Source organism: Culex quinquefasciatus, chromosome 2 (assembly GCF_015732765.1).
Source record: "Culex quinquefasciatus strain JHB chromosome 2, VPISU_Cqui_1.0_pri_paternal, whole genome shotgun sequence".
Lineage (NCBI taxonomy): Eukaryota > Metazoa > Arthropoda > Insecta > Diptera > Culicidae > Culex > Culex quinquefasciatus.
In genome coordinates, this window is record NC_051862.1 from 124,323,702 (window position 1) to 124,340,118 (window position 16,417).

At 34.4% G+C, this 16,417-nt stretch overlaps 1 protein-coding gene across 3 annotated transcripts in view; it reads right to left on the minus strand.

The window, feature by feature from the left end:
• Positions 1-16,417, minus strand: part of LOC6049443 (dual 3',5'-cyclic-AMP and -GMP phosphodiesterase 11) — a 157,172-nt gene that overhangs the window by 12,876 nt on the left and 127,879 nt on the right. For all 3 annotated transcript variants that reach the window (XM_038258447.1, XM_038258449.1, XM_038258448.1), the window contains 3 exons: positions 15,205-15,347; positions 3,817-3,967; positions 151-306 (listed from right to left, as the gene is read on the minus strand). In XM_038258447.1, coding sequence (XP_038114375.1) covers positions 151-306; positions 3,817-3,967; positions 15,205-15,347 — 450 coding nt within the window. The remainder of the gene's footprint in view (positions 1-150; positions 307-3,816; positions 3,968-15,204; positions 15,348-16,417) is intronic.

Consider the following 16,417-nt stretch of genomic DNA (forward strand, 5'->3'; position numbering starts at 1 on the left):
ACAAAGTTTCACGCAAATTGAAGAGGGGTCGGGCAACTTTTTTCCGGCAGTGAATTATACAGGTAAGTTATGGGATTTTCTATGTTTATAGGACTTTTTAAGTAAATTTATAGCTCTGAATAACTTTTGTAAAACTGCGTTCTTACTCACCTTCTCATCCGCCACCGAGAAGCACTGGTCGCCCTGTTTGTTGATGACCTGCGCCACCCCGACCACGTCCCCGGCACTGTCCTTGATGGGCATGCAGAGTAGCGCCCGCGTACGGTATCCGGTTTGGATGTCGATCTCCCGGTTGAAGCGTTCATCCTGTTGAATAAAGCAAGGGGGAGAGCAAAAATCACCAATTAATTGAAATTAATTACTGTGGTTGGCCGCAAACTTAATGAGGGGTAACCGTCATCTCACTCGTAATTGTTGCAAATTATGAGCTTCTGAATTGTAAATCGGGCACGTGGCTGTGATTTTTTCAATTAACTCAATTTAAATTTGTTGAAATAATAAGCTTCCTGGAAAATCATTTCCTCTTGTAGAAACGTTACACGGCAGTCAATCCCAAAGCAAGCAACGAAAGTCCACTGCAAACAAATGGCGCTTTATTTCCTCTAATTTAAATCTTTACTGAAGCATCGTAACTCCCTTCGAACACCAGCAACGCCTCCGGGAAACATTAACAACCAGGGCTTGATTTGTTTAGCAAAAACAATCACTTTCCTGCCATCAGAAGAGCCGTGAGGCAAACCGTTTTGAGTTGCTCAACTCTTCCATCAGCAGGAAAGTGCTTTCCATTTCACTCAGGAAAACAAGTCGCGACAAATTTTGAAATTTAATTTGTAGTCTTAACTTCAAATAATTCCCAAAAATTAAGTGAAAATTGAACTAATTTTGAATTTAAACTTATAAAAATAATTAATTTTTCCCACTGTGCAACGCATAGGCTCCACGTCAAAGGCAAAGAAGAAAGCAGCCAGTTGATTGGAGAGCATTCTCAGGACAGAAATTACCCTTTCCGGGAAACCCCCTTCTGTTGTCGGAGAGGGCAGGCAGGCTGCCGACTGTGCAGATGGCCTTCCCTGCAGATGAGCTGGGCTGGGAAATTAAAAGCCACGCATTTTTCACGGCACAAGACTTCTTTTACTTTCTTCACGATTAAAAGAGTTTAAAATTTAGATGATATAATTTGATGAATGAATAAAACAAGAAATGTTTTTTTTTCCAAATTTATCAAATTTTGACCAATTTTTAAACCTATACTTGTTCAAGCATCTACTCAACGTGCGTTTTGAAATGGTCTCAATTAGAAGAAAAAGAAGAAAACACCCTCAAACGGAAGGATGTTTTGCTGTAACTTCATTTTCTAAAACGAGAAGGAGGCACAACGTAACCTTAATGGATTTTATAGCACTGTGGTGCATGTTTGTGTTTGCCAGAAAAAAGAGAGAGGTGAAACAGAAAATAATGGAAAGGAAACGGAAAATGTGATATTTAATGAGATTAAAAGTTTAAGTGAGCTGGCCAATCTCGACAGCAACGCACTGTGTCTTGCCTGGTGGGTTGTGTGAATTTGTGTCTGTGGGTGACGGGGAAATTGGATGGAAAGTGAATGGCAGCATCCGGTTGCGACGGAAGCTGGGAATTTGTTGAAAGATGCTATAATTGGGTACCATAGCCCTATGTCAATTTTTATGTACAACGTTAAAAAAACACGATTAAAACCCATTTCTGATCACATTTTTTCATTTCTATGCAAACAAAATGGACAAGACAAATTTTTTTCGATGGATCAACTATGGTCCCCTTGGAACGAGCTGTCAAGTAGGAGCTTTTCTGTCAAGAAGGACCGCGAGGTTAATTTTCAAAATTGATTTTAAAATCAATTTTTAACTCTTTGTGGTCGTACAAAAGGTATTGAACTCAGAAAAATAAGCTTTATCGCTGTGAACAATAATATCACCAATCTAAGCATCATTTTAAAACCCAATTGTTCTACAAAAATTGCAGTTTTATGGTTTTATAATAAGATTTTGAAACAAAATTTGTTTAAATGGGTTAAAATGGAAACATTTGTCATGGAAAAGAAATCTTCAGGTCAAATTATATGATTTGTAAGAGTAAGTAATAACAACTTTCAACCCCAATTTTATTTAAGTTATTATGTTGAAGTTTGAAGTTTGATGTTTAATGTTTGTTTTTAGTTTTTAGTTTTTAGTTTTTAGTTTTTAGTTTTTAGTTTTTAGTTTTTAGTTTTTAGTTTTTAGTTTTTAGTTTTTAGTTTTTAGTTTTTAGTTTTTAGTTTTTAGTTTTTAGTTTTTAGTTTTTAGTTTTTAGTTTTTAGTTTTTAGTTTTTAGTTTTTAGTTTTTAGTTTTAGTTTTTAGTTTTTAGTTTTTAGTTTTTAGTTTTTAGTTTTTAGTTTTAGTTTTTAGTTTTTAGTTTTTAGTTTTTAGTTTTTAGTTTTTAGTTTTTAGTTTTTAGTTTTTAGTTTTTAGTTTTAGTTTTTAGTTTTTAGTTTTTAGTTTTTAGTTTTTAGTTTTTAGTTTGAAGTTTTTAGTTTTTAGTTTTTAGTTTTTAGTTTTTAGTTTTTAGTTTTTAGTTTTTAGTTTTTAGTTTTTAGTTTTTAGTTTTTAGTTTTTAGTTTTTTGTTTTTAGTTTTTAGTTTTTAGTTTTTAGTTTTTAGTTTTTAGTTTTTGTTTTTAGTTTTTAGTTTTTAGTTTTTAGTTTTTAGTTTTTAGTTTTTAGTTTTTAGTTTTTAGTTTTTAGTTTTTAGTTTTTAGTTTTTAGTTTTTAGTTTTTAGTTTTTAGTTTTTAGTTTTTAGTTTTTAGTTTTTAGTTTTTAGTTTTTAGTTTTTAGTTTTTAGTTTTTAGATTTTAGTTTTTAGTTTTAGTTTTTAGTTTTTAGTTTTTAGTTTTTAGTTTTTAGTTTTTAGTTTTAGTTTTTAGTTTTTAGTTTTTAGTTTTTAGTTTTTAGTTTTTAGTTTTTAGTTTTAGTTTTTAGTTTTAGTTTTTAGTTTTTAGTTTTAGTTTTTAGTTTTAGTTTTTAGTTTTTAGTTTTTAGTTTTTAGTTTTTAGTTTTTAGTTTTTAGTTTTTAGTTTTTAGTTTTTAGTTTTTAGTTTTTAGTTTTTAGTTTTTAGTTTTTAGTTTTTAGTTTTTAGTTTTTAGTTTTAGTTTTTAGTTTTTAGTTTTTAGTTTTTAGTTTTTAGTTTTTAGTTTTTAGTTTTTAGTTTTAGTTTTTAGTTTTTAGTTTTTAGTTTTTAGTTTTTAGTTTTTAGTTTTTAGTTTTTAGTTTTTAGTTTTTAGTTTTTAGTTTTTAGTTTTTAGTTTTTAGTTTTTAGTTTTTAGTTTTTAGTTTTTAGTTTTTAGTTTTTAGTTTTTAGTTTTTAGTTTTTAGTTTTTAGTTTTTAGTTTTTAGTTTTTAGTTTTTAGTTTTTAGTTTTTAGTTTTTAGTTTTTAGTTTTTAGTTTTTAGTTTTTAGTTTTTAGTTTTTAGTTTTAAGTTTTTGCATGTGCGACGAACAACCGATATCCACTTGTTTCACTTTGCAACATAACAAAACTTTATGGTCACAAAAACATGATCGGTTGGTTAGCTACAAAATACAGCGTTGTTTACTCTTTCCCAGTACAGATTATAAAAAAAACTGCTGCCAACATAATTCAATTACTATCCCAAAACTCAAGCTCCACCCCCTACAATAAACCGCATACTCCATTATTCACCAATTTGGCCTCTGTTATTTTTCCACCTGAAAAACCACGCAAAATTTGCAACAAAACATCAACAGTCGAGCAACGAACAAAAATAAAACCAAAAAAACCCGTACCTGGTACGCGTCCGGGATGTTGACGGGTTCGCCGCTCTCGGCCACGTGGCCAGCGATGCCGGTGCCCCACGCCACCTTGACCTCGTCCTGCTGCTCCATCTCCTCCAGCGTGCTGCTCGAGCACACGTCAAACAATTTAGACACTAAACATCTGTGGAGCAAGAGAAAGAAGGAAAAATAATTTAGTCCAAAGATGAAACGACTGCCCACGTGGAGGAAAATAATGCATGAAAGACATTCACGGACGAGAAGATCTACCTTCTTGCTCCTTGATGAGGGACAGGTGAATTTTTTATTCAATTTTCCCTTTGAAGCATCGCTTTTAGAGTAAATTGAGCTATATTCTGGTAAAGAGCCATGCGTCTCCACCAAAAGGTTAACAGAACTTTGAGTTCAATGGAGACGCATAAAACATTTAAAAGATCAAAAATCTTGAAAACCTGATACCAAACTAGGAACATAACCCCTACTTTCGTTCCACGGAACTCCCCGTCCAAATTAGTGCCAGCATTGCCTTGAATGACCACCACCTCACCATGAAGACGGTACCGGTAAGTGAAACTTTGGTTCGTAACTTTTTGATGAGCGCCAAATTTGTTGATTCCACGCGGTGAAGCAGCAAGGGAAACACTTTTAGTGGAGTTTGTTTCGGGTTTTCTTTTGGACTTGGGTAGGGCAAATGGGAAGGAGATCGTTGAGATCGTGATCATGGATGATTTGGTTAGCACCTTGAGGTAATTTAGCGAGAAAGGGTTTGCAAGTTTGCGATTTTTTTTTGGTTAAGCCAATTTGTGTGGGAAATTTGATTTCATGAGTTGATTTAACTTTGGAATATTTGAATCGCTTGATTTGGTTTTTTTTGTGCTGCGAAATTTTCCAGTTTTTTTTGCTGATCATTTAATGATTACATACCATAATTTGCTACAACTCGTTATAATTTGAAGCCTTTTGAATTGTATTTCAAGAGCCTGAAACAACTTTAAGATTTGTTGGTTAAAACATGTGGAAAATTGAAAAAAATAATCTAGCATAATGTTTTGTATAGTAGGGGAAATTCTCGTATCTTTGGCAACTAATTTTGCAAATTTTTTGATAGAAACTTGCATGCTCACTTCTTATTGAGCTTTTTATCACTCGAGTTCAGTTGAAGACGCTTTTAATTAGCTTTAATTGAATGTCAAAGTTTTGACCTGCCAACATTAGAGGCACGCTGGAATTAGATGCTGTTCCCCTAACTAGTGTCATAAATGTTGCAAAAGTTTACGAAAAAATGAATCTGTAAAATATTTCATAACAAATCTCGATTACATTTTCAAAAGGTTCTATCTGCATAGGAAACCCATGACTCAAAGATTTGTTTTTAAAGTTTACACTAGAAATACTTACTCATTGAAATTTTTGTATAATGTCATAAAATCAATAAATCGTCAGCTGTGTCCTATCTTGTGACAAAGACCATTTTGGTCGAAAATGAGTTAATGATGACGTTTTGATATACTTAACAAACACTACAAGATGCTTTAACCTGATTTTGGAAACTCGCTTCCGTTTCCCGGATATCGCAATACACATTTGTGACATAGACCAATTTATTATAAAAATGATCGTACACACTTGTGACACGTCATACATTTTGTTGGAAAATGTGGAAATTTTTTCTTGTTTTTCACAATTTTTTATTGATACACATTTTCTGAAGGCAATGCAATCTTTTGTTTTTGAAAATATGCTGAAAAAGTCGGTTAAACTATTGATTTAAGTCTATTTTAGTTTGTATGGGAATTCTGTGCACACTTGTGACACGTAGTACAATTTTACTTTCGAAACACACTTGTGACACGTGCTTTTCAGATTTTTGATTACATAATTTACTGTATCTTTTAACTGGTGTAACCAAATTAGATGAAACTTGGAGCGTTTGTTAAGCGATAGTATACGAAGAGATTGCTTCAAAAAGTTTGACTCTAACATTCATAGTTTTAAAAATATTTATCATCAAACTTAAAAAATGGTCGTTGTCACAAGATAGCACACAGCTGACGAAATGATCATTTTGGAGTGGATATAACAGGATGTGCGACAAAAGGTCGAAGGATATAAGGTCGAAAAGACATAAGGTCAAACGGACATAAGGTCGATTGCCAAAAGGTCGAAAGACATAAGGTCAATAGACAAAAGGCCGAAGGTGGACAAAAGGTCGAATGGATTAAATGTCGAAAAGACAAAAGGTCGAATGTGAAAAAATTAAATAAATAAAAACAAATTCCCTTCAAAATATAAGTTTTTGTAATAATGTTTTTGTTATAATATTGTGAGATGTTCCATTCGCTAGGGTCTGATTAGATTAGATAATATTGTGAGATGTTCCATTCTTTCATACATGAGTAATTCTTTAAAATAATGGCGACTTCTATTTTTTTGTTATTTCAAAAAACAACCTATTCTTGATTGTTGTGAGTTTTCCGTTTTTTTCAATCGTGAGCAATATAAAAAATATCGACCTCTAAAATTTTGTGTATGTTTTTTTAAGCAGCATATTTATGACTGTCGTAATGTTTTTGTGAATTTTTCCATTCTTTATTATTTGAGCGATTCTTTCAAAAAAAATATTTATGCATTTAGGCTCACATCAATTTTTTTTTTGTAAAATGTTTTTTTTATTAGATATAACACCGGATTGAGATCGGAAGAATTGATTTTTAGTTGAATTATCGATTAATTAAACCCGGAAAGACCCGGTAACCCTGCAAATTTGAATTTGCAATTACCAGTTTTGTTAAAATATCCGGTGTTTTGTTACAGCAAGTCATTTACTGAAGCCCCAAATTAGATTTCTACAACAACCTGTTCGAATAATTGAAAACATATTTAAAATCATTTAAGGTTATTACACCTCTTGAAGTCTCTTGCTTTTGTATAGATATTCTTTTCAAAAATTAGAAAGCTTTGGAAAAAACGGCAAAGAACGAGAAAACTCGTTTGAATTTTTCATGAGGCATCCATCACTTGTTCGATCCTTTTACGAAGTAGACAATCAGCAGATATTTTACATTCACCGTTTGGAGCACATCCTGAACGTTCAATAATCTAACAAAAGTGGATTTTTTTATACTTTCTCTTTAATACTGTAGCTTTTACAAATATGCATGTTCAAAAAATTGTTCACCCTTTTATTTACTTTCCAATCAACTATTTGTTAAACCAAGGGATACTTCCATCCAGCATTTTATCTGGTCAATTTTCCTGCACTTTTCAGGATGATGCACTCTGCCCAGTTTGGAAAACCAACAATTTTACTCCGTCCTTCCGGGTGTATTCTGCTTTTCCGAGCCGGCAAAGCACCGTAAGAGGTAAAATCATTTTATACCTTCAGCTTAGTGCTCTGCCGGAGCTTGTTAGGAAAGACTTTCGGAGCGTGGTGGAGTCCAGCGTTGCCCTCAAATTGATTCAGTTGAGCAATCTGTAAATGAGCAGTACAATTTTCCTGTGGCGAGGGCAAACTTCTGAAGCTATTTGTGGAGAGTTGTTTTCGATCGGGGAAGGTAGTGTGGGAGCAAGCAGGGAAGAAGCTGGCCAGACTGAAGTTGGAAAGACGTAATTGGCACTTTTGAATGAGGTTTAATTAGAGGCGATTTTCAACTCGACCAACCGAGAGAGGAGGGCAGGAGACGCGCTAATTGATATAATTTGAGGAACAAATTGGAAAAAGATTGTACTTGAATGAAAATCGATACAAAATAACATTAAAATGTTCACCTATAACACGTCATTTCTTCTTTTTTAGAAGCAAACAACAAAGAATATTTGCAAATTAAAAATCAAATCCATTAATTAAGCTTGTCGGACGAGCAATGACGTTGGAAGCCTTCAAAATTTTAATCTGTGGGTAATCCCTCTGGCAAACATTGCGCTGTTTTGGTGCAAAAGCATGGCTTGGTTGTAGCTTTATGATTTTGCTCATTATTTTCGTATTGGGGCGCGTGTTGCTTTCCCTATTTGGGAGGATTAGTTCTACGATTGTTTGCTCGTTTTGGAGAATCAAGGTTCATAAATAGCTTCATGATGGTGGAAGAAAATCGATACAAGCTATTGTTAAATTTAATAAGAAACAAGATCTCCTGCTGAAATAATCATACCCCTCATGGTAACATTTTTGAAATAGAAAAGTTTTAACAGAAAGTGGGGCAAATCGGGACCCAAAGTTTGAAGGTTCAAAAACGTCTAAAATCTTAAAAATGCTGTAACTTAGGCAGAATTCAATTTAATTTCAAAATTGAAAATGCATCTGAAAGGGCTTAAAAATGCAACGAAATGCAGGGTGAAGCATCCCAATCGGTTAAATCTAAGTTATTGGCATTTTAGTGAAAAATAGAACAATTTTCAAACACAAATAAAAAAGTATTTCATCCAGATACTCGATTCGACCTGCAGCTTGTAGGGGACATCTGGGACGACTGAGAACGCTTTGGGTAAGGCAGTTAAACACATAAAATAGACACTTTTTCTTTTAGTGATTTTTTGTTTGTAAATTTTGGCTCGGGGACCCCTTGGATCAAATTTTCCGGTGATAATTTTATCATATTCATATTTCTGAGACAATTTCACCATAGAAACATGGATAAAAATGTTTATTTTCATCCATTTTAATCCTTTAAAAATTAAAGTTGAACAAAATTAAGAAGCTGCATTTTTCTGGTGGCATCGAGTATCTTTGGAAACGAACTTGATTTTCAATAAATGTGATTCGAATATTTTTTTACTTTAATTTTTTAAAGGCTTTAAGGCCGTTGCAAATATTTTTCAAAGTTTATGTCGCCCCCCCCCTTCAGAGTTGTCCTGAAAAATCAGGGGGCAAACAAATATTTTTTCGAAAAACTTCATAATTTTAATGAAAATTAAAGTTTAACCAACTGAAAACCAGATAAAATTCATTTTCCCGCGTTTATAATCATATTTAGCATGTTTGAACTGCTTTGAAAACATTTTAAATTTTCATCAAATACCAATGTATAGTCCCAAAAAAATATTTTTTTTTTGAGGAAAAAAAATTCCGTCAATACCTCGATATTTTCAAAACTAATGATTGGAAAGCAACTGTACGCCTGTAAAAAGCATTTTAAAACACTTTTTTCATCCAAATGTTGAAACCTAGGCTTGTAATTTCAATATTTATATTTTTTTATTTTTTTGCCCTCCCCCCCTCCTCGACTTTGGTCAGAGCCGAGGGACATAACGAACGAAGTTGACTTTATAGCTGTCAGCCACCATTGCTAGTACCAACCACTAGTGTCTTCCTTTTTATCTACAAGGACTTCGCCGCCCTGGGCTCCTAAGTGTATGAAAGTATGGCACGGAGCGACGGCGCCGAATACCCATATTTACACAAAGAATTTTAGAGCGCCCGCCGCGGGATTCAAACCGGCGACCTCTGGATTGGAGTCCAGTGCGCGGTCCGATTGATCCACACGGACGGGACGCCGAGGGACATAAACTTTGAAATATATTTGCAACGGCCTAAATGGATAAAAATAAACATTTTTATGCATGTTTCTATTGTGAAATTGTCTCGGAAATACACTGTATACTATACAAACTTAAATTTTACCGATTTTTCAAATATCAAATTCAGTCAAACAATCTTAGTGAGCTCTGCACTGCCCACCATTGAAAAAACGGCTAATATCCACTTTTGGCAAAAACGAGATATTAGCACCAGGTGGTAGAGGATGTTCCAACGCATCTCCTGGAACTTGAATTTCGCTGAAATAGTGTTTAGACTTGGCTGCCGATGCGAAAAACCAAACGGCTAATATGCCACTCTAATGAGAAATTGCCTTGACGGAGATTTTGTGACAAACACTAAAACTCGTTTTTCTCGGAATACTTGATTTGGCATAATAGCCAAATTTTCTATTATGGGCAGTGCATATTTTGTTCCTTTCCATCGAACCTGTTTTGCACATTCAGTTAGGATCAGGGATGGAATAAACGCAAAAAAATCATTTTCGCTTGCGAACTTTCTTCACCTGCGCAAGAGAGATGTGGCAAATCACGCAAAAGATAGTCGCTCCCGAATTTGTCCAAGAAAATCATTCTGCTGATGATATTTTGTGAATTTCCTTCTCAGCACCACTTAAAGATATTTATTTCACTTTGTTTACACACATTGCCCACCTACAAAATGTGACAGGTCATTTTTCGACGTGTGACGTTACACTTGTAGTGTGTAGTAGTGAAAAAGATGTTCCGCCAAATAATCAAGATGATGATTTTTTTAGATTCCTTTTACCGATCTTTCGTGCGCGAGAGGGGAGAGCCAAGCCCCATTGGGATTTTTTTCTTGATGAACGTCCAAAGATTTTCTTTTGATGATGATTATTCCATCGCTGGTTAGGATTAAATTTTCTGGGAAGTTTCTCCACGCTTGGTCAGATTTCCTATTTCTAGTATCGGTCATCGTGTCTAATTTGTAGCGTGCAAACCGAAAGCAGTGTTCACAGTTGAAACATCCACTGGTTGAACACTGTTAAAAGAATCAAATTTAATCTTCTAGGAATAACATTGAAACAACAACAAAAATACAGTTTATTGTTATGTTTAAAACAAGGGAACAAATTCTTAAAATATATTTTAAATAAAAATAGTTTTTCCAAATCCCTCTCAACGATAAAAAAATATCCCGGTAAGTTGAACATATTTGCGTTGTCGTTGTGCGGTTTGTCCTGCGACACTTGCAACGATGTGGGCTGCGTTATCTGGCGGATGTCACTTCTAGCGCCACATCCTTCTCGTTTTTCACCAAACTCTACAACACCCCCTTCCCCCACCTGATCCGCTACAATGAACGATTCGAAAGGATCCAAAGTTCTTTTTTCGAAGAGCTGGGATGGAGCTGCAGGGTAGTATCATCAATTTTCATTAGGGTCACATACTCCTAACACACTGTTGCGATGTGTTCATTGTGCATGTTTGTGCAGAAGGGGAAAAAGATGAAGTGACACACACGTGCGTCAGCGGAACTGACGTGAACGATGACGACGCCGCCGCCATCGTGTGACATGCCAAAGTGACGAATGTGCGGTAATAATGGGCTGGTGTTTAGCAAAGTAACAAGTTTGAATGACGAGGCACAGCTGATGGCCTGAAGTAGAATGTATTACTTTGGTGGTGGGTTTTGTGGTGATATGGCTTGATCTGTGTTGCTTTAAAAATGCGCTTAAAATGATCCAAAAATCGCAAAATATTCAAATACCTCTAAATCAATTTTGACTTCAACTCTGCACGCCATAGGGGAAGACAATTATTATTGAAATTGAATGTAGGGTAGGGTAGTCATCAATGAGACACTTTTGGTTTTTAAACTTCAACAATTTTTGTATTTTTTTTTTCTTTAGCACGTTTTAAAGACCTTTTTGTTGAATTTTCTTTCTTTTAATTTGTTCTAACACTAATAAAAATATGAGATCGATCTATCGTCTACAGCCACAGTTATTCAACTGTCTCATTGTAGACGCACTTGGCAGGAACAATGAGACAGCTGGGGAACAATGAGACACTCTACGAAAATCAATACTTTTCTAGTAAAACATTATGTTTTTATATTGTTCCATTGCAGGTGACTTGCTTTGAACATTTTAAGCAATTTTGTCAACATGAAACTTCAATTTACAAAAGTTATACTAAAACGTATTAAAATTTTGTAAAATCCATATATTTTATCAAATAACTTTATATTTTTGGTTAAATGAAGTTCAAACTCAATAAATATGCCAAAAATCACTTCCAATTCATGTTTTGAAAGATTTCCACAGGTTTTGAAAAGTTTAATGAAGAAAAATCAAAGTGTCTCATTGTTACCCATGGACCGAAAAGAGTGGGTAACAATGAGACATCCCTGGATTCTGGGTGTATTCCAAATTTTGGTCAAACCTAATAAAAGGACATTGTAGCCCAATTCATGCCCTGTGAAATGACGAAAGAAATTTGTAGAAATGTTAGTTTTGGTGTTAATGGCAGCCTACGTGCGAGAAAGTAATTTTTGTCCATAATTTACTTTTACACCCCAGAATCAAACATTGATGAATAACTTTGCAAGGGAGCTTCCATAACCAAAGCCACTACTATGGCAGACGTGTATCTAGTAGACACAGCTTTCCTCCAAATATGAGCCTGATTGGTTGAAACTAACGTCATGATTCGAATTCCCGGACGCTTCGAAACCCGGACACTTCATCTTGTTTTATCAATTATTTGGATATAAGTTCGCATTATCAATGTCAATGAATTCCAACATCAACTTTCATTTAAAGTTTGTTTGAACGCTGTAGTTAATGCCAAAATAGTTAAATAAAATAAAATTATAAGTTTACCAAAAAAAGCGAAACATTTCAGTTGAAATATTTCATAGGCGTTCGAAGCACCGGGAAGGCAAAGCAGAAATGTATGGTTTCGATTTCCTTAAATTCTAGCAAATTTTTATATAAAATATCGATTGTTTTGATGTTAACAGCTTATTTGAGACCTAAAGAATGCCATTCACAAACATTTCAGTCCAAATTTGTGCGATTCATAAGCAAAATCGAGTGTCCGGAATTCGAAGCAAAAGTGTCCGGATTTCGAATCAGCTTTTATCAGTGTCCGGGATTCGAAGCACACGAAGTCATTTTAATTTTAAAATTCTGATGAAAAATTGTTTGAAAAGACATATTTTGCATGCATTTTCTTGAAACTGACTGTTTATACAACATCCTGATGATATTTCTACATTTCCAACTTATTACATGATTTTTTGCCAGCTATAACAAAAATGATATGCTACTAAGTGTCCGGATTTCGAATCATTACGTTACGTCTTGTGAGAGCCATTTTATCACTGTTTCCCGTGTCTCATTGATGACTACTCTACCCTACCTAAAATGTTTTTTTTTTTCGTGGAAAGGTAGCTATGGAAGTCCCTTTTCGATATCTGGGACGTAGTAAATATTTCACCTAGGGATTGTCGATTTCTTTCATTTTCAGTGTTTTCAACTATATTCATGGAGACGCACGGTACTTTTGGTTACTTCAAAAGGGTCGTCCATGAAGTATTTCACAATATTTAAGGCCTCAACCACCCTTAAACCAATTCTCGGCATACTGTAAAATAAGTTCATTGTGTTTTTAATGGATTAAGTACAAAACCAACATTTTTATATCAAACATTTGAAAAATCAGGCTTAGAATATTTACAAAAAAGTGTTTAATAAGCTTAACTCATAAATCAAACGGCAATAAAGGCATTAAGAAACAAAGTTGTTAATGATAGATATTTTATACTTAAATCTTTAGTCATTACTAACTTTAATCATCGATCGTGATTTCAATATAAACAAAAATTTAAAACATAGCTATTAAATTGTACTCAGAATTAAAAAAAAAAAAATGTACAAAAAACAAGATTAGGGTACAAAACGTGCCATACTTTTCAAAAGAGGGAGGGTCGGAGCCAGCGTGCCAAAGTGTGGTTTTAGTGTGCCATACTTTCTGGACGACGCCTCATACTAAAAATAATGTTATTATGTTTGTTTGATAAATTAGGGAAAGGGGGGCGGAGGGGGTTGCAAGGGTGGTTGAGGCCTCCAATGTTGTGAAATATTTCATGGACGACCCTTTTGATCAGTATCCATTGCATTTAAAAGCATTTGGGAGGTCTTGTGCAACCGCAAAGTAACCAAAAGAACCGTGCGTCTCCATTAAAATAGTTTAAAACACTGAAAATGAAAAAAAAAATCGAAAATCTCTAGATGAAATATTTTTTAAGTCACAGATATCGAAAAGGGACCCCCTTAGCTACCTTTCCACGAAAACCATTTTAGGTACATTCAATTTCAATAATAATTGTCATCCGCCATGGCGTGCTCTGTACTTACTTTTATAAAAAAAATAGCTTAGCTTCTTTGTATAAAAGAAAGAGCCAAATTGAAAGTCCCATTTTTGAAATCAAAAGTTTCTCAAAATCCTTTATACATACATCATTACGGTTACCATCAAAAATTTGCAAAATATCAATAGATTAGTAACAATATATTTTCCGTCTTTTACCGATCAAGTTTTGTTAAAATATATAAAAGTCTGTTTTGATTAAAATGCATTAATAAGCGTTATACAATCTATTCCGAAACGTTCATAATTGATTATATAAGTTTTTTGGTATTTAAATTCAAATTTTAGTAAAAAATATTTTTGAGGTGATTTGAAAGTGATAAATAAAAATTCCGTTTCACCTGTGGTGAACAAGGTCGGAAGATCTTTCACGAACAAATTGTTATGAGAAGATTAAAAAAAAATCCATCTTAATCCTTGTTATCCTTCTAGCTTTTTCCCACGTCAACATGCTTCAAACCTATCGCGACAACTCGTTCGAGAGAGATTCGACATAGGATTACGTTGAGGAGTTCAATATTCATCGAATGAATTGAATGAATAACAATGCTTCAAAGTAGAGAAAAATATTTACATCTGCTGGTGTCGATCTACCCCACACATTTCCAGCTCCCTTCAGATCATTCGTTTGGTGAAAAGCATTCACGCGAATGTCACCCTTTTTCCGTTCCAACCATCAGACCCAGACACAACATCAGCTTCAACCAGTCAGCCAGCAACTCTGCGGCTTTGGCCTAACTTCCGGAAAAACTCGACCATGTTGCTTGTACCGTAGGGTTTGTGTCACAGATAAAGAAAATCGAGATATTCCAACATCTGAAAAAGTTGTTCCGATTTTTGTTAAATTTTTCAAAAAAACTAAATAAAAATAATTTCTTGTCTACTTGTCTGTGACCAATGTAACAATTACAAAACCAACAACGAGCCCACAAACTGGAGTGGCTTTTGCGGGTCCCATGTGCTCCGCTCTCTCTTTGTGTGTGTGTCGTTCGTCAATCATGGTAGCAGAATGTTGGCATTGCCGCCAAGCCTTATTCCGACGATAGATGGCGACAACGACATCCATTGTTATGCTGGGTTGCAGACTTGCGGGCGAGAGAGACAGAGGAAAAAAAGCAGACAGAAAATCCCAAAGTGATTCCGGTTCAATGCGTGTCGTACAACAACATGGCATCATTTGTGGGCGGCACATGTCGATTAAGCCACGCATCTCCCCCCTCTCCCCTGGATGTCACTTTTCGTTTGGAATGGATTTCGATAGAATGACGATGTTATTTTTTTTTATTTATTTGTGAAGGTACAGAATGAGCTCTTCTTGCATTGAAGCTCTGATGAAAAGGCTTCAACGGAATCGTCGAGCGAAGATAAGTCAACGTTTCTACATAACAATGAATTTCCCGAAACCCCTCACAAAATTTGAAATGATAATCTTTGTTGAAGCATATGTTTGCCAGGTCGGGTACTTACTTTTTGGTATTATCACTGCCGCAGGTACTCTTGCCTTGCACCAGGAAAAGCGAGCCCCGGTCGGCGTTCAGCAGAATTGACACGTTCTGTAGGATTTTGTGGCACAACGACCGCACGTCCAGATCGTTGCAGATGTCCTTTACCTGGAGAGGGAGAGAGGGGAAAGAAGAAAAATCGTTAAAAGTTAAACTGTTTTCTTGATCTTGATTCTTGATCATTTGCAAATTATGAGTCAATCCACCGATTGTTTTATGTTTTTTGTTTTATGTAAGTTTTGAAAACAATTAGCTGCATTAAACAATGGCAAGCAAAAAATTAGTCCTAATAAAACTCGAAATTCCAAAACCCAACTTTGAAAACGTTCAAAAAAGGTAAAATCAATTTTATGGGCTAAAAGACTGCAATGAAAAAAATTGGCCAAAGTCCAGCGTCGGGGGTGGCAAACAATTAATACATAAATAAATAAATAACACGCAAAAGTTTAAACACTCAATGCAAAAAAGCATGGAAATGTATTATACAGCAGTAGAGTCAGTTTGCAATTATTAGTTTTCACAGAATCTATGTTCAAACGAACATTTTTTTGCGGAAAAAAATTGTTGTACTGCACATCAAAAACTCACTAAAACTCAAAATATTTTTAAACTTACTCAAACATGTTAACCCTCTACTGCCCAAATTTTTTTTTCGAGAATTTTTTCCCGTATTCAGGAGGTCGTTTTGAGCAATTTTTGTTCTACGAAAAACTTTACTTCTCTTTTCTATGTTTTTCTTGTTTCATTTTTAGTATTTTAATTTGCATTTATCTTGTTAAGTTTATCTTTCATTTTGGTAGTATTTGGCCTATTCTACCACCTCCTATCATCACATTTTTCCTATCTAATTTTTTCATGTTTTTACAGTCACTTTTTCAATTTTTTGGCATTGGCAAAGTCACATTAAACAAGTAAAACTTCCAACTCATAAATTTTCTAAAATTTAAAGAGTTCTTCTTTTCAATGCTTATTAAAGATCAAATATTGGTTGAAAAATGGATTTTTGGCGATTTTTTAAATCGAAGCCCGTCTAAAGGCGGGGTTGGGTTGTAGAGGGTTAAAATTGATTGTAAAATCATCAAAGAAACCCAAAATATGACCAAAAAGATCCAATATTGGTTGAAAAATGGATTTTTGGCGATTTTTTTAAATCGAAGCCCGTCTAAAGGCGGGGTTGG